The sequence below is a fragment of the Leptidea sinapis genome, chromosome 25 (genome assembly GCF_905404315.1).
Source record: "Leptidea sinapis chromosome 25, ilLepSina1.1, whole genome shotgun sequence".
In the NCBI taxonomy this organism is placed as follows: Eukaryota; Metazoa; Arthropoda; class Insecta; order Lepidoptera; family Pieridae; genus Leptidea; species Leptidea sinapis.
This window is the reverse complement of record NC_066289.1, coordinates 12,339,458-12,358,532: the sequence shown is the minus strand read 5'-3', so window position 1 is coordinate 12,358,532 and position 19,075 is coordinate 12,339,458. Positions and strand designations below refer to the sequence as shown.

Genomic DNA, 19,075 nt, shown 5'->3' with positions numbered 1-19,075 from the left:
CTTGAAGTATTGCCGTGCTCTATTTATGACGCCCAGTTTCTTCGAAGCCAATTTGGCTTTGCCCTCCAGATGGCCACGGAATTGGCAATTGCTCGAGATTTCGAGACCCAGTATTCCGATACTAGGCGAGGCTTTAAGGGAAGTGTTCTCGAAGAGCGGTGATACGGCAAATGGGGTTTTTTTAGTGGTAAACGCGCAAACTTGAGTCTTCTGGGGGTTAAATTGGACAAGGTTCAACTTACCCCATTCCGCGACCTTCTCGAGAGAGGACTCGATAGAAGACACAAGTTTCTCCCGGCACTGGTCGACGTTTTCCCGAGAGAGACCTGCATGGCCCGTGTATACGGCATCACCAGTGCTGTCGTCTGCATAGCAATGCATGTTGGCGGTGTTTAACATATCATTGATATGCAGAAGAAACAGCGTGGGAGATAGCACACAGCCTTGGGGCACTCCAGCGTTCACGGGCTTGGGATTCGAGCAATAACCGTCGATAACGACCTGTATGCTGCGCCCAGTGAGGAAGCTGGAGGTCCACTTGCACAAGCTCTCGGGAAGCCCAAATGATGGAAGTTTTGCGAGGAGCGCCTTGTGCCATACACGATCAAAGGCCTTCGCTATATCCAGACCAACTGCCAGGCCTTCCCCCTTGCTTTCAATAGCCGCCGCCCATCTATGTGTTAGGTATACCAGAAGATCGCCAGTCGACCGACCATGGCGAAAGCCGTACTGCCGGTCGTTGATCAACTGGTGACCCTCAAGGTATACCACGAGCTGGCGGTTAATTATGCTCTCCATGATTTTGGAGAGAAGGGAGGTAATAGCAATAGGCCTGTAGTTTGCCGGATTCGAACTGTCTCCTTTTTTTGGGATCGGATGGACAAGGGCTGACTTCCATGAATCAGGGACTACGCCTTTTGAATAAGAGTGCCGGAATAAACGCGTTAGCACCGGCGTCAACTCAGGGGCACACATTCTAAGCACGGTTGGAGAAATGCCATCCGGCCCGCTCGACTTCCTGACGTCCAACGAAAACAGAGCTCGCCTAACAGTTTTCTGTCGGAACTGTACTTCAGGCATGTAGCTCTGACACCGCGGGATGGTCGGCGGTGTTTTTCCGTTGTCGTCAAGAGTCGAGTTGGAGGCAAAAAGAGTGCACAGGAGATCGGCTTTCCCTTTTGCCGTATGGGCCAGGGTGTTATTCCTCATGTGCAACGGCGGCATGGACGGCTGGTTGAAGTTACCAAGAGCAGCTTTCGACAACGACCAGAACTTGCGTGTTCCGGTCGGGTAACTGGAAAGCTGCTCGCCAATTTTGACGACGTGCTTCGATTTCGCACGGGCGATTTGCCGCTTAAAAAATCTGGAGGCACGGTTATATTTCTTCTTCAGAACTTTGCAGTTCGGATCCTTTGAGCCCAGCGCCGCAACCCAAGTTCGATACGCCTGTTTTTTGCAGTCAGATGCTGCTTTAACTGACGCATCGAACCAGGGCTGTGATCTGCCACCGATCGGTACTACAGAGCTTGGTATAAAAATATCCATGCCCTGCAGTATCACATCGGCTACTGCAACGGCGCAGGCACTAGGATCATCCGAAGGGAAACAAACCCCGCCCCAAGGGTAGGATGCAAAAAAGGAACGCATCCTATCCCAATCTGCTGACTTGTGCCAAACGCGGCGGGTCGCTGGTGGTCTGCGACGTTGGCGTCGGATAGGAACTACACTCCTGACTAGGCAATGGTCGGACGTTCCGAGAGGGGCGTCGACAGAGACCTGGTAACCATCGGGATGTGTAGTCAGCAGAAGATCTAATAAAGACGGCATGTGGCTATCCACATCCGGGAGCCGCGTCGGCGACTCAACCAATTGGGACAGACCATACGCCAATGCAAAATTATGCACAGATCGCCCTGCGTAGTCTGTGGTACGTGATCCAAGCCATTCGGCATTGTGCCCGTTGAAATCACCCAAGACTACGATTTCAGCGGAGGGGATCTGAGCAAGCACGTCATCAAATGCCGCTTGAACGCAGCCCATGAGGTGATCCGTTTCTGCGTTACCACTATGGGACCTGTAGACACACGCATAGATGCGGACGCGGTCCTCTAAATCTACGCGGAGCCAGAGAGAAGACAGGCCCCTACCCTCAAAATTGCCGAGACGGCGACAGCAGATATCCTCCCTAACGTACACACATACCCCGGCATGAGGCATGAAATTATGCTCAATTTTGTAACCGGGGTACGTTATATATGACGTATCGCTAGGTCGAGATATCTGCGTCTCCGTAAAGAAACACAAGGCCGGCTGCGCCGTCTCAAGGTGGTGGTGGACGGCGTTTAAGTTGGAGTGAATTCCCCGGATGTTACAAAAGTCCACATTAAGCGTGGAGCGGGGTGCCGTGGTGTTGCTGCCCTGTTTGTCCTGTGACATACGCGGTACTTTGCCCTCCCCAGAATACGAGGGGCAGCCCGAGCGCGAATGCTCGGGGAGGGATTCTCCGGCTCTACAAGAGCCGGTACCCTCCTGGGGTAATTTCTTTTTTAGGACCGCTCTCATAATAAGTTGGGGGGGGGGGGGGGGGGGGAATGGCCTCCGGTCCTCGACACTAACCTATGCGAAACATAGCGGCACTAGGCCGCTACTTCACGCCGGTATTCTGTGCGAGTGTGGTAAGTAACCCGGGTGAGTCTGGCCCGATTGTGCTGACGTCATAAGACAGCAGCGTGACTCTCCCACTTTCAAAAAGCCCGTAGTCGCCTCTTACGACACCCTTGGACCTGGGACTACCCTATTCTTTTTACGCCCCGGGGCAGCACAGGGCATGTTTCCGAGATATCGGCCAAAATCATTTTTTCACGAGATCCACCTGGATTTGGCAGCCTTTTGTGATTTTGTGCTCAGTTAGAGACCTTATGCCTTACAAAAAAAATTGGATATAATTCTATTCTGACCTTACTTGATTTTGTTCAGTTTGTATTGCTGAATGCTAAGCTAATAAGCCAGCGCCCAACAGCCTAAATATTAGGCTGTTATTGTTTTTATTTACATCATTCTTATAAACAGGGAATATATTTAGTATTTACTTACTTTAAAGATTCCAAGTTGGAATGTGTGGATAAAGTAGCTTATTTCAAGCTACGAAGTACCTACGTACTCGAAAACATTGTCTAGAATTGGTTGTTGATTGTATATAATGGATGTTCCCGAAAATGTTCGTAAGGATTTGATTAAACTTCTACCAGAATCTCTTATAAATTCGACTATATGTTGTTGTTTTTATGACAACCATCCTAGAGACCCAAGATGTCTTGATATAACAGTATGCACTGATATGGGTGAAGTATTAGAGATTTATCAACGCGAAGTAGTTTCTTCTTTACTTATACAAAATATAAAAAAAATAGTAGAAATTATACCAGTTCGGAATGAAAGGTGTGAGCTGTTCTACATTGTAGCTGCTGATAATCAGCTTATTATTTTAACCACGAAAGATCAAATGCATATTCATCGAAGAATAACTAATGTGGATACCTATGAAATGGTTGATGAACAGTGTACAGGAAAACCATATCTCAAAGTGATATGTATGGATGATGGGGTGCCATTAATCTTTGATGATAACCTTAACTTGACCGAAAAAATTATGCAATCAAAGAGTATGAATGCATCAAAAACAAACCCAGTGATGACAATGTTAGCTAGAAAGCTGACCGAAGCAAGGTTTAGTGTGAAGACTAATGAGAATGCACTGAATGAGTTTATAAAGCTTAAGCAGACAGCTGCTCATGCATTGTATGAAAAGGAGCGGCCAAACGTGCAAGATGCCATGTTCAAAGTAGACATTGTACAGGTACGCTTAGCATTGAAATATAATACTTAGGTCATGGATTCTGGATCATTAAAAATACTGTTTATTATGTGTCTGATATTTTTATTATTTTTCAAAGTGTATTCCTTCATTAAACAATAACATTCTTTGGAACCATTGTATAAAGCAGTTGTTCCAGTTTTTCTGAGGGATATGCTGAATAGCATCTTGGAACACATTCACAGCCTCTTAATGGGCTATTTAATCATATACCTCTTAGTTTATCTTATTATTTTATTATTTATATATTTATTTTGTAAAATCTGGACTATATGATGAATGTTTTCATGAGTTTTATATTTAAGGCCTTCAAAAACTCATTTCTTACTTTAGCAGAAAGTGAGGACATGTGGTTGTATTGAAAGATGTCTTTGATGTGGGGATGTTGGAGCAGCTGCCCTTTGGTTTTTCAAGTGTAACTGTAGTATTATTTCCAGATTTCATAAAAAATTAAGAAACCATTTTCTCATCAATGGTTCAATTTTTCTTATCTTTCATTGGCAAATCTTTTAAAGGACAATACCAGTCCGCCCATTGGCTTACATACATGCAATGACTGTCCTTCTTTTATCATTTTATGGCATTAGTTGTCATCTGGTCATCTGTAGCCAAGTGCAAAGCGCCAGAACCTTCATGTATTTGTGCATTCTTTTACATTTGGCTTATGCCAATACATTATACAGTATAAATTTGCTCTTTAAAAATTTAAAAAAATTTTCAGATAAAGAAGGCTCTTAAAATAAAAACACCAAACCCATCTGTGAGGGTATGCAACAAGAAAATTATTTTAACCACTGACATTGAAAATGATAATGACGTGTAAGTATTGAATAATTATATACTTAACTTTACTTATCAATATGTCAATCATCATTAAATCCCATATCATTGGTTTTCACTTTTCATCAAGATCAAAGATTCTGAATGTGGAGAGATCCTATCAACAAGAAATGGGACAAAATTAAACTCATATTGGGAAATCAGTCCGCAGTATCTACAAGCCTAAGCAGTTTGCTTACAGGGCAATAATAAAAAGCAATCTGGACATATGGTCTCTAAATGTGATCCACTGCAAGTTTATCTAAAAATGATTATTTGCAAGGAGCTCATAAAAATATTATAAGAGTGATTACAGGAGCTGTGGGGTCATGCTGCTGACATTGATATAGTGTTTGCTCTGCAAAAGAGAGCTGTTCATGCTGTATATCAGCTGGTTTATAAACAGTCACTCACAGAAAAATTGAAAGAAATTAAATATTATGACTCTTCATTGTCAGTACATTTATGAAAATTTAATATACATTCACAAAAATTGTCACCTTTTTGCTCTTAATAATGATTTTCATTAATATAACACTAGAAAAAAGGCATTGCTTGTGACTAATTCTAGTAGGCTTCATAAGATACATAATAGCTTTAAGGGTAAATCACTTTTATAATAAAGTCCCAGCCACTGTTCAGGCATTATCTATAAATAAATTTAAATGTTTTGTTAAAAAATGGGTCTGTCATAAATCCTATTAGTCCACAGCTGAATATCTAAGTGATCGGACAGCCTGGGACTAGATTATGATTATTTTACAGCAATAGCAATGACAGTACAATATAGTATATTTTTATTAAAAATTCTTATTATTAAAGATTCTTCTCTCTCAGAGCACCATTTGTTTCCGAAGCGGTAGTAGTATCTAGTATATTAGAAATGATATCAAAAAGAATTTTAAAGGAATCGATTTTGAGAAAATAAATGCCTTTTATGCCTTTACCTGGTACAGTCAAAACATGAACATGCACTCGAATCCTTAAATCCCAACTATCTCTGAAGAATATAGGGATACTTATCTATGAATATTATTAATTAACCAATGCAAAAAATATGTGCTTAAGGATATTTGTAATACCAAGTATTATTACTAATTATTCATAAAAAGTGTCACATATTTAATAAAAAATTTAAAGTTGTTTATGTAAGGTGAGTTCAAATGAGCATTCACATTGAGCATCATGTCCCTCATGATAAGTGATTACCATCACTCATACTCTTTTATAACACCAGAGGAATCACAAGAGTGTTGTTGACCTTATACAGCATCAAATAAACTTACATAAGATTTTGAATACTGAAAACACTTTGTTATTTGTTGATTAAAACAGTGGTGAAAGTCAACCGATACTTTAGCAAAATTAAGGATCTTATAATAATTATAATTTTAATATATTTTTAGGTCCATTGATAATGTTCACATACTTCTACATGGTAAATCAAAAGACTCTGTTACATATACAACTAAAATCTTTAAAGAGATACCAGAATCGCCATATTGGCAAGAAAAAAATTCACACTCACTAAGAAGTAATGAAAAGTGTTCTGTTGTCGCAGTAGTGGATTTAAAAGAGTTAAAGTATACCATTACTAGTAAGCTGGAAGTTGAAGGTGCAATATCATATACTATACTTGATAATAAACATATATTACCTTTGGAAAATATATCAATATCTACTGTGGAGACTATGGGGGAACAATTTGATGCCCTTGTTAGTGATGCAGGTTGGCATATTAATTTATTTATACTAGAACTAACTACATATGTAGTGTCGGAGCCAGACATATTTGCCACCACCCTTGTTCTGCCATATAATATTATAATAGGGCACTGGTAGTTTTATTTACTGGTTTGGAGGATCTGTGGAAATATCTAAAATTTTGGCTTGAGAAGATTGTTCTCCTAATGGAGCTCTTAGTGAATAATAATAAATATCCCCACTAAATTCAACAAGATCACATAGACCAAAGTGCTTCATGCACATGGTTAACTAAAGGAAACCTTTTTGGCGAAACAGAAGGTTTCCTCATAGCAATACAGGACCAAGTCATAAAAACTCGAAATTACACTAAATACATAACAAACAATAGACACAGATAAATGTAGGCTATGCCATCAAACCACTGAAACAATAGATCACATTATGGGAGGCTGTAACATATGAGCTAATAAAGAATACACACACCACCATGATAATGTCGCTAAACACATTCATCAACAACTTGCCCTGAAACATAAATTACTCGACACATACACACCATATTATCAATAGAAACCAAAAAAAGTTATGGAAAATAGCATCACCAAATTATACTGGGACATAGATATAAGGACTGACCGTACTATTCTCAGTAATAGACCTGACATCACACTAACCTAACCAGTGAAAAACAACCTACCTGATAGATGTAGCCGTACTTAATACCCACAATCTTAAGCAGAAACACAACGAAAAAATCCAAAAATATATATCACTTGCAGATGAAATCAAACAAATGTAGCACCAAGAAACTGTCAGAAATATACCCATCGTAATTTCGTCAACAGGTGTTTTACCAAAATCTTTGAAATCTGCTCTCAAACTTTTTGATCTTCCCGAAAATTCATATATTCCACTACAAAAATCAATAATTATAGATATTTGCTCCAGAGTCCGCCGTTTTATGAACGCAACTTCTTTAACAATCCAAGACGAAAATCATACCAATCATCATTCATCAACACCACATCTTCATACGCAAAACACTTGAACCAACTTACTTGGCATATGCCCGTACTTAGGTTCAAAACCGACCTAAAGTCGAGAACAAAAATCTGTTGAACTAATAGTAATAGTAGGTGGCCACCCCACCACTGCTACTAACCAATATTTTAATAAGTAAAAAATTAGGTTGTATATAATATTGTGTAGTATAGCTAACAGTTTGTTATTTTTAAGTGATATCCCTCACTTCTGGGATTGAATATACAACAATGGATTAAATATAAAAGAATTATAGATGATAGCGATGATGATTATAGGTTTGGTACAAATTAAATTAGTATATTTAATTCCAGAAGTGGTGGTATATTACTTAAAAATAACAAATTGTTTAGATTTGGAAAAGCAACATTTCAAGTCAATTTCCTAATATGCAATTATTGGGGTTGAGCAGGTTGTAACTGTAAAGTAGACCCTGTATATGAAGCCACAACCGGAGAGTTAAACAAGACATACTAGGATTTACCAGTTGGTAAAAACCCTCGGACGGAACTCCACAGGCGCGGTTTCGAGTCCCGCAACGTCCATGAACCATGATACTAATAGTATCTTAGAATATACTAGAGGTGGGGTCTTGCGTACATAGACAAGCTGACAGCCTGAAAATATGTGACCAATTGTGATTTATCAATGTGTGTGTTAGTGATATAATATTCAAATAGGTATCTATTAAGGAGCTAATTACAAGTGTGAGTAACTGTTTACGACTTCTCAATTAAAATTTGTAACAGTTACAAGATTCGCTTTACTTTTTTATATTGCTGTATCGCCATTAGAGATGTAGGTACTTCTCTCTTGCACGCCTTGTTCGTCTATACTCTATACGCTAGTATGGCGTATATATAGGCGAACCAGAAAGACTATGTTATGTTTTTTTTAAAGTGATAACCCTCACTTCTAGGATAAATACACAAATAAAATTTGAAAAACAAAATTTTATGAAGGAGATGAAGCCACAACCTGAGAGTTGAACAAAGCAAACAGAATTTTATAACGAGGCGGTACTCGAACGGTTAGCTCAGTTGGTTAGAGTACCGGCACGGAACGCCGGAGGTCGTGAGTTCGAATACCGCATTGTTCATAAAATTTTGTTTTTCAAATTTTATATGTGCAGAAAGACTATATCAAAAATTGCCTATCACGGCTATATAGCATCTATAATTAGGGATTGTATCTTGATATGGGGTAACTCCACAAACATAAACAAAAGAGATGCATAAGAGCTGTGGCTGGTATAGGGCCCTTTGATAGCTGCAGACCACTTTTTTTAAATTTAAACATACTGACTGTTACTGTAATTTATGTATTTATTATTATGGCTAGTTTATTTGTTGAGAAAATTTTAAATTTATTCACTCGGCTGGGCGACTGTTCTTTGTTTCCATCGCGTGATCCTATTAGACTTCGAGTATTCTACATGAGAACCACTTACAAATACTGTCATGCTATGTGTGTAAAAATATTTAATAAATTACCAAAAGAAATAAGAGAGGAGAGAGTGTTAAATAAATTTCAATTTAAATTATTAACAGTATAAAAAATATTGGTTTTACTTAATAAACGAATATTATCAAACAAAGCGGTAACTGGTAGCAATACTATTTTTACCAATAATATTATATTTTTTGTTAGTTATTTTTGCTACATTATCTCTGAGCATTTCATTAATTATTGTAATTGTCTATTGTAGGGTCTTTAGGTATGGCTTTACGTTGGTCAAATTAAATGTAGCAGTAATTAATGATTGTGTTAGGTTTATAAAATTGTGAAGCGAAACTACTGGAATATTTGCATGTCTGTGAAGACGAAACAAGTGCCTGCTCTTAAATTTGTAACAATTTTGCTTGTGAATGTTTCTGGCAAATAAAGAATTTGACTTTCACTATATTGTAAGTGTATGGCTCACTTTGCTACACGATGGACATTGGGGATTCATGAAATGCTAAGTTCGTCTCAATTGTATTTGTTTCATATTACAGAGAATAAAGAAAAGTTGTTAGCCGTTCTCGCAACATCGGAGAAGACTGACCTATGTTTAAGGCATTTAAAACAAAAGGGAGATCCTCACATAAATTTGTCTCAAGTCTTCTGTGACCAATTACACATGGAGGTGTTTGGAGGAATTGAGAACGTTATTATACACAGAAAGTCTCCTTTTCACATGCTGTATGGACTAGTTATAGTATTCAATAAGACCGAAGAATTGCTTGGAAATAATCATACATACAGCATTCGACTGTATTCAAGGTAAGTAATTATTTTCACTAGAAAAAACATCTCATATAAGGCTAATAAAAGACTCATATAATTTTAAATTCCTATGATTTATTAATTAGTAAAATGTGCGTCCAAAACCCCACCATTCTAGCTAAATTTCGAATGTTATATTTTTTTAAACGTTGCAACCTTCTTAGTAATAAAATAAAACAACTGGCGGGAAATCATTTGTCAATTGTTTTTTTATCACACACTAAAGTTCCAACGAAAATGGAATAAAGTCGAAATGATTTTAGAGTGATGATTTTTTATGATTTTAATAGTTATCTCTCTCCGCAAGACTGTGCCGCTCGTCTTCTAAATGCTTTTGGGAGAGAAACACCTCGCTTGAGCACCGTGAGGCGATGGTTTGCTGAATTTGAGAGAGGTCGGGTTTCTTTACATGACGAATTTCGTGAAGGGCGGCCTTCAACTGCCGTCAACAAAAATAATGTGGCTACTGTTAAGCGGCTGTTAAATTGAAGTTGACCCGCGGATTAGCTATGAGACTGGTATGAGCCAATTCAGAAAATTTCACACGAAGAATAGAAAGAAAAAAAAAACTTTATCGTTCGAGGGGTCGTTGGATCCCTCGTGAACTGACAGCGAAGCAGAAGCGGGCTAGCGTGGAATGGTGGTCACAGGAGACGAAACGTGGATTTATTGTTTTGAACCCCAAAAAACAGCAATCTTGTGAATGGGTGTTTGAAAATGAGAACAGGCCAACAAAAGTGAGGCGAGAAACGTTAGTAAAAAAATGATCACATTTTTTTTCTCAGCTACGGGTCCCATCTGCACAATTCCACTTGAAGATCAAAAGAGTGTTAATGCCGAGTGGTATTCTACCGTTTCTTTACACAGGGTTAAAAAAAAATTCTTCTCGAAAGACGACCAAAAAGCCGCGTTCTCCTACATCATGACAACGCTTCTTCACACACGGCCAACAAAACTAAGTCATTTTTAGCTTCCGAAAAAGTACAACTCGTCACCCATCCTGCCCATAGCCCCGACCTAGCACGCTGTGTTTTCTGTATTTTCCCCAAAATCAAAGATTTGATGAGAGGTTTCACTTTTACCAATTCTGAAGAGGCAGTGATGGCGTTCAATCAGCACGTAGAAAACATGGCTTCAGAACTCTTCCTGTTTTAAAAAATGGTTCGATCGCATGAAAAAATATTTAAAAAGTAAAGGAGAATATTTTGAAAAACAATAAATATAATATTTTGGTTACAACATGTTGTTTTTTTAAGTAACGCAAAACTTTTAGTGTTACCTACGTATAATAGGTACAATATGACAATGTTGTAACATATAACAAAACAATCTAATGCAATAATGCAATTCCACCCCTGTTCGCATTACACTCTACCAGGCTTTTCACTTTGTCACCGTCATGCTCACTGAAATGGCTTTGCTTGCGGCGGCGTCGTGTGTAAAAAGTAATTAAAGCTATATCCAATATACGATAATTTATATTTATACAGTTTATTCTTTATCACTTTTTATGAAATATTTAGTATTATTTAAACACGAATCTTAAATTGGTTGAACCACTTGAAACTAATGTTTGTTGAGTTTTTTGTATTTTCTTCTCATCAGCTCTACTTTTTCCGAACATATGGCAGATTTAGTAATATAAAAGAAATATTTATAGTGACGGTTCAAAAGCGATTAGTTTAAACCTAACTGAATAAAGTTTATTTGACATTGACTTGACTTACTAATTTTTAAGTAACTACTTCAAATTATTCAGTACATTATAAGTCATTGCAAAAATAATAATAATGTTGTCGGGAACTTTTGATCATTTAGTAAATCTGAAGTAAATTAATAACATTTACAGGATGACCCTGAGTCTATTTTTACGATTTAAAGTGTATTGGTTGGTCGTTTGTTGAAGATATGTTTGTATTAAATATAAAAAAAAACTACACAGAATAAGAAAATTATTTGTATACCTATACATAAAATCGAATAAAATGTTTCCAGTTTAATATTGCTTAAAAACTTATTGAATATAAAAATGTTAATGTAAAACAATCGGACGCAAATCAATTAATGTTCTATACATTTTTTAAATTTATTTAATGATATCTTTATAGAAAAAAATATGTGTATCTACAATTAATCGAATTCAGTAATTGGGCTACAGCAAGCATTCATAGGAGTAGAAAGCGACTTTATGAATTCTATGAGCTTAGAAATGTGAACAACTATCCAGTTTTGAAGAAATATGTGCGTATTATTCTTAAATATTAAAAAAATTGTGAAGAGCCACAACGTATCCATATTCGCGACCAAATAAAGATTCTATCTGTATTAAAAAAGATGGAGTGGTCATCGAAAATAGTAGATATATCACTCAAACTTTTGATAACCTTTTTTCTAATATTCTTGTTCAGATTACAACTTCTTTAGGCCTCCCCCAAAGATCGCCATGCCGATCGGTCCTGCGCTGCCCTTATCCAACCTATTCCGGAGATCTAGACCACCTGTATTTCTAGGTATAACCCTCGATAATAAGCTTCAATGGGGCCCTCATATTGATACATTGTCGAAGAAGCTCAGTTCTGCAGCATACGCAGTCAAAAAGATCCGTCTCTATTCAGATGTACCCACAGCTAGATTAGTCTATTTCAGCTACTTTCACAGCATTATGTCTTATGGTATACTGCTGTGGGGAAGTGCTGCAGATATTAACATCATCTTTGTGCTAGTATAATGACCGTCACTTGTCAATATATTTATGAAAATCTGATGTATGTGCACAGGAATATTAACTTCTTTAAGAAAAATAGCGATAGTCATGAATTTTATACTAGGAATAATAATAAAGATAAGCTTGCTGTTACCACTACCAGGCTCCATAAAGTTGATAAATCATTTAAAGGGCAATGTATACGCTTTTATAACAAACTCCCAAGTGATATGCTTAATCTGACAATAAACAAATTTAAAAATTCAATTAAAGGGAAACTTAGTAAAAAAGCTTACTATAAAATAACGGATTACTTAGATGATAAAAATGCTTGGGAATGAACATGCTCTAACTCTGTCTTAATAAAACAAAATATGTATTATAATTTTCTAGAGTATAAGTATATGTATTTTTTTACAAACTACATTATGTAGCTCTTATTATTATAAGAAACCTTAAATTGACGATTCAAAATGATCAAATATGATTTCAATGAATAAAGATATTTTGACTTTGACTTTGACAGATCGTCGGTCCGTCTTTTGGGGGGCATACCAACACTACGTCTTCCGGTACGTGGTCGCCATTTGAGACTTTACTGCCGCAACGGCCATCTGTCCATCTAGTATATTTTAACTCATTAAATGTAAAAAAAAACATCTCACTTATTCTAAGTCTGTGGCTTTTATAGCAAACATAATCAAAAATATTGCTCCACAATAATTTTTGATCTTCAATAAATGTTGCGATCCTGGAATTTTTCCAGATTATCTAAGGTACCGTAAAGTTATGCTAGTTTTTAAGTCAGGGGATTAGGAAGATACTAACAATTATACACCAGTTTCTGTTCCACTTATAATTAGTAAAATTTATGAGAAAATAATATTAAATAATTGTCAAACCATTTCTCTGGCAATAACATCTTACATTCTAAGCAATTTGGTTTTACGAAAGGTCGTTCAACATCTGATGCCGTATGGCGTTGATTCGACACATATTTAATGCTTGGCAGAAATCAGATAACGCCATAGGAATATTCTGTGATCTTTTGAAAGCATTTGTTTGCGTAGACCATTGTACTCTTACCCGTAAACTCAATTATTATGGTGTAAAAAGCAAATCACTTGATTTTATTACTTATCTAATAGAACTCAGAAAGTAGTAATGAATAATGAACATTGACCAGGAGCTGTAATGCGGAAGGGCGTGCCTCAGGGTTCAATCATTGGACCATTCTTATTCCTCGTCTACGTTAATGATTTGCCATTTGCAGCCTCGAAAGAATGACAGTATACTTAAACTTTGCGCTTTTGAATAGTCACATTAAATATTTCTTTTTAATCGTTGAATCTACCATTTATGTTGTTGATATAGTGAAACAAAAATATAGAAAATTTATTTTCTAGGCTATAAAGTCATAAATTCTCATTTATTTTTAATGATTTGACATACTTCGTGATATTCACCAATGTATAGTATAATAGTTTCAATGTTATAATTTTCATTTTCAGATCTCATGCACAAGTCTTAGCTTTCATGCACTATATGTATGATGGATTGTCATACAGAATTATTGCAACGCTGCCTGATTGCAGAATATCGTCAAGATCCGAAGAGTATTTAGATTACAATGAAACAATTGAAGAAGATGTAGTACCTGATTACACAAAGTGTGCCAATTCGGTTTTGAATCAAACCAAGACAATATTGAACTATTTTGATAATTGTATGATGAAGATGAATGAGAGTACAAGTGATGTTCATAATAAAATTGGTCAAGAAATACATCTCATGGCTCTTGGTTTGCCGGAGTATTTGAAGTTTAGAAATAAAATTTTAACTGAATCTTTGAATGAAGCACAATACTTTGGTGTGCAGAATTCGCAATCAATGAGTGTTTGATATGCAACATAACCAAAGAAAATCAAATCAAAGTTGCTTTATGCATTTATCTCAAACCGTTTTACTCGCATACCTATATACATTGTAGCATTAATTAATTTAATATTTATATATTTACTACCACTTCCAAAATGGTTGAGGCTTTGGTGTTTACCATCCATCATAACTTATGTTATCGGGCTTAATTTTACTTTGAATTTCAAACAATGGAAAAATTCAGTTACTTCAGTACTTTTGACACCAACTGCAGATATTGTGACGGATCAAATTAATAATCAATCGATAATAATCACATACACCAAAAGCATTAAAACAAATAACGTTAAAGTTATACGTTATTAATAAATAAAATTTGAATTTTATGTACAGTTGCAGCCCCAAAAAGCATGTCGTTTCGACTTAGCCGTTTCTTTACGTTTTGTATGGAAATATTATAATATGTTATGTTATCCGTGATACTGTATTAATAAAATAAATCATTTATCAAATATAAATAACTTTATTTTCTTAAATTTCCTATTCTAACAATAATAATAATAATTGTGTATACAAAAGATCAATCCAACTTTTATATAATTGAGCATTTCTCTCCATTTTACAGCTATGAGAAATATTAATTCATTATAACACTAAGTATTAAACAAATTTATATTACCCGATTTTCTATTTAGCACCATGTATCAGCTATGTTAATATAAGTTAATATTTATATAATAACTAAACCCATCAATCACTACGTTGGAAAAATAGCAATGCAATAAGCTACACCCGTTCACAAACTTCTAGATCGCTCTGACGTTGTTGCGAATAGATGCGCAGTATCAAAAAGTAAAGACTCGAAGGGGCGAATGTGGAATGTATCTGCGCAAACAGGTGCGCGTGCCAACTTCAGAGCAAACTTGAAGTTAGGCGAGGGATATACATATCATACCTATTATTTTTGATTGATTGATATTTAAAACTACAAGTAGGCAAGCCATTTTAGGTATTTCTCTGAATCAAATATTTTAAAGAATAAGTACCTAGTTACCTAATCCCAACAGTCGAGGTAGGAGATTTATAGATATTTTAAAATTGTACGTTTGTGATATACATTGCAGAATTTTTGTAATCGTAAAATATGATGCTGTAATACTATGGAGATAGTTAAGACAGTCCGATAGACAATGAGCAAACAGCCTTATAATATAACCATAGCTTATAATTTTAAATGACCCATCCAGTCGAACGATGTTCAACTGCTAAAGATCATACGAAGGACATTAATAATTACTAACTCATAATTTTTTATGAAAAATCTTCAAGAATATTACATTATTAAGCGCAAGATTATTGATTTATTTAAATATTGAATTCATAAAATGTATAATAGGTAATACTAGATCATAATATCGACAATAAATTAGTTTTTTATAGAAACTATTTGATGATCTATTTTTTTGTTATACTCAACTAACTAAATTATAAAAAACTTTTCTGAATGTAAATTTCTTATAGGTACTGTCATATACATATTTTTGCAGATTGCCTGCTCTGAAAGCGAACAAAATAGGTATAATTGCTTTTTCCCAACATGTAATTATATTTATGCTCTTAAATACAGAGAGGCACTTTGTGCTCTTCTCTGGAGCAGAATAATTTAATTGTCAGGTACTAGGAAGCTATCTTTGCTGCCTGACTCTTACACAATATTATTTACATAAACTTTTCTTTAAAAGTTTCAGACACATAAATATATGTGGGCGTGATATTTTCGCTCTTAATAACGTGGTGTGTAAATACACTTACCATATCGGTGCTATAAAGTGCAACCTGTCATTTCTTATCTATCGACTCGTATACAGTACTACTCAACTATGTTAAACACATACCATGAACAATTTATATATTCTAATCTATGAGTCATTAATTATAATTATTGTTTCAATAGCTAATTATTTTCTAAATAAATTATAATATTGCTATTAATCTATTATTGCATTGCACAACCGGCCATTATTCACTAACATGATATGTTACGCAGTAATTAAATACATTATAATATATTCTTATATTTTTCTTTTATTATTTAATATGAATACTACAAACTTACCATTAGTATAATTATTTTCTACTACATTAAAATTGCAATTGGTATTCAAATTATTGCACAATTAATATTCCTAGTTTTTCACTTTGCTAATTCTCACATTTTTAGTGTCATTTGTTACTGGTATGCCCGCATTGTTCCTGAAACTACCAAAGTACACGGAATGTGTTTCTACACTTTCAGCACCCGATTCACTCCTAGCCTCATTTGCTGTGTCATCACTGTCACTGCAGCTCGCCAATTTCGCTATAACTAATTTTCTTTGGAAAGGTCGTGAACTTGTCGAATCACTGCTGAGGTATCCAGAGTCATCTATACTCATACCAGCTTTCCGTTTTATTAATTTATTCTTTGGATCAACCGTTGGTTCTCTTACAAATGTGTTTGTATTAATTATACCGCTACAACTTCTTGTTGAATGACGCTGTGATGAATTTCTATTACAATTTTTAGAGAATTCGCCTGATCTGCTGACGATGACACCTTCATATGTAGAAGACAATGCTTCATTCGTAATATTGCTTTTGGGCATTTCAGTTGTTAGTGTAATACCATTATTATTACTATTTGAAAAAATTTCCACTCTCCTAACAGGCAAATTAGGCTGTTTATAAATTGTTTCTTCAGTAGGAGGTAGCGGTGGAAGAATGTCAGGTCGCGCTAAATGTTTTTGCTGTTTAGCGGTTGGTGGTGTGCATTGACGCTGCCTCTTTGAATGTCGTAATTCCAATGTTAACACTCTTCCTTCTTCTGAAGTCCAACTTTTGTCATCCCATGACTCAAAGTCCTTACTCTCTGAAGAACCATCGAACATACTTGTTGAAATTTTAGCACGTTGATGACCTGTTCTATGGGCATCAACATCGTTTCTCAGGCTGTGAAATTTTGTTGTTTGTGAAATGTTTCCATTATTATTTTTTATAAATGATCCACTACTTCGTAACTGTAAACTGTGACTACTCTCAGATTGTTGACTGTCTAGATACTTTAGAAAATCTTTTCGTTTAAATGTCTGTATTTCTTGAAACGATTCTTTATGTTTTGGGTGCTTGCGATCTAAGGTATCTGGTTCGAAACCATCAGACTCATGGATCCTTATATAATTTTCTGGTGGATCCTTTACTTCGATAGTTAAGCATCCTGGCTTTTCATCATTCTTTCTTGTTCTATATTCCTTTCTACTTCCCATTGAGCATTCTGACCCACTGGGCGATGTTGGAGCACTACCAAAATTGTAACTGTTATTTACATAAACTTCGCTCACAAGACTGTAATTAGTTACGCTCATATTTTTGCTACAATCTTGAGTATTTTTCTTTAAATCAACGATTTCGTAATGATTTTGATCTACACTTACTTCCATATCGGGTGATGGAGTATTACTGTTGCTACTTGTATTATTTTTATACACGGCATTTCTCATAGTCAATTCCTCTTCTAAAGGTAATGCGTTGCTTAAACTAGGACTTGCTTGGGATGATGGTACTTCCGGATATTCCGCCGACGCTGTATTGGTTTTAGTACAATTTCTTTCTAGACTATCAGTTTCGTAATCGGCCAGTGGGCTCTCTGAATTATTCATATAAGGATTTTGAATGATTTCCTTAATCATTTCTTGTGTGAAATGTTCTTGAGTATCAATGTTTTGATTCAAAGATCTTGAAAAGTCATTTAATGCAATGGTATCATTGACCATATCAGGCAAACTATTGTTATTATTTCTTAATATAAATTGTCTATTTCTGTCGGATGCATTACTCTTCGAGCTGGCCGGTCGGTAATCTATACAATTTATCGATTCAACCATTTGCTTGGATTGAAAATAATTCAAATTGTCATCACACGTAACGTTTCCGAAATCGGGTAGTGGTATGTTGTAGGTTCGCGACGGCTCTGATCTTACAGAACGTGTTGTTGTTTTCTTAACAGGACATTTGTTACTGAAATCTACTAAATGATTTTCCGAAAAACTATTTTGTTTTTGTATTTTACTACGACTATTTAATACAGGTATACATGACAATGAGTGTGCAGAATGAGCATTCGATAAAAAGTCATCGTGTATTCGGTCATGTTCATTAGGAATATTTTCTAACCATTTCCTGATACTATTTTGCTTGTCTCCCTTACAGTTAGAACAGCTAGGAATTTCGTACTTCATAATATTTTTTATATCAGTTTTGTTTTCAGATTTACATCCAGGGCATCCTAAGCAGTCTGTCGATCGTCTTCTACTATTATTTCGCTTAAGACTCAGGAGACTTGCACTACGCCGACTTCTCATACTGTGATATAAATCAATACTGTTTGGATTTGAAGGATACGTTTCTTCTGGTATTTCGTTCAAAACAGGATGAAATCGTTTCGCTGCCATCTTTTGCTTTGCTACGGCAATAACTTCTCTTATTTTAGAGAGAAATTCTAGAGCCGCTACTGGCGGATCCTGAAAATGATTTTAAGTTTACTTTTGGTATCTTTTATTTTAGGATTTTACTCGAACATCTTATGATAGTAATATTTCGAAATTTAAACTTTACTCATCAGCGAACTGTGGATGTGAACTTTCATTTTCAGTAGGTACGTAAATGTTTTGAATGGAGAGTTATTAAATCTTCAATTAAATTTACCTTTGAGACTACGGGTTTATGTCTTACCGAAAAGGAGCCAAACA

The 19,075-nt window shown here is 35.8% G+C and overlaps 2 protein-coding genes across 4 annotated transcripts in view; one reads left to right on the top strand and one right to left on the bottom strand.

Moving 5' to 3' along the window:
• The first annotated feature begins 3,009 nt into the window (after positions 1-3,009).
• Positions 3,010-14,806, top strand: LOC126971936 (uncharacterized). Of its 3 annotated transcripts, none has more exons than XM_050818452.1 (5): positions 3,010-3,856; positions 4,596-4,693; positions 6,100-6,422; positions 9,439-9,706; positions 13,925-14,806. In XM_050818452.1, the coding sequence occupies exons 1-5, from the start codon at positions 3,200-3,202 to the stop codon at positions 14,313-14,315; spliced, it is 1,737 nt and encodes a 578-aa protein (XP_050674409.1). In that variant the 5' UTR covers positions 3,010-3,199; the 3' UTR covers positions 14,316-14,806. The 3 variants fall into 3 exon arrangements, with proteins under 3 accessions (XP_050674409.1, XP_050674411.1, XP_050674410.1); XM_050818454.1 differs by lacking the exon at positions 13,925-14,806 and adding an exon at positions 10,017-11,769; XM_050818453.1 differs by lacking the exon at positions 13,925-14,806 and adding an exon at positions 10,000-11,769.
• LOC126971923 (uncharacterized) overlaps positions 14,795-19,075 on the bottom strand; it is a 79,150-nt gene continuing 74,869 nt past the window's right edge. The window contains exon 10 of the mRNA XM_050818429.1: positions 14,795-18,847. Coding sequence (XP_050674386.1) covers positions 16,478-18,847 — 2,370 coding nt within the window. The 3' untranslated portion in view covers positions 14,795-16,477. The remainder of the gene's footprint in view (positions 18,848-19,075) is intronic.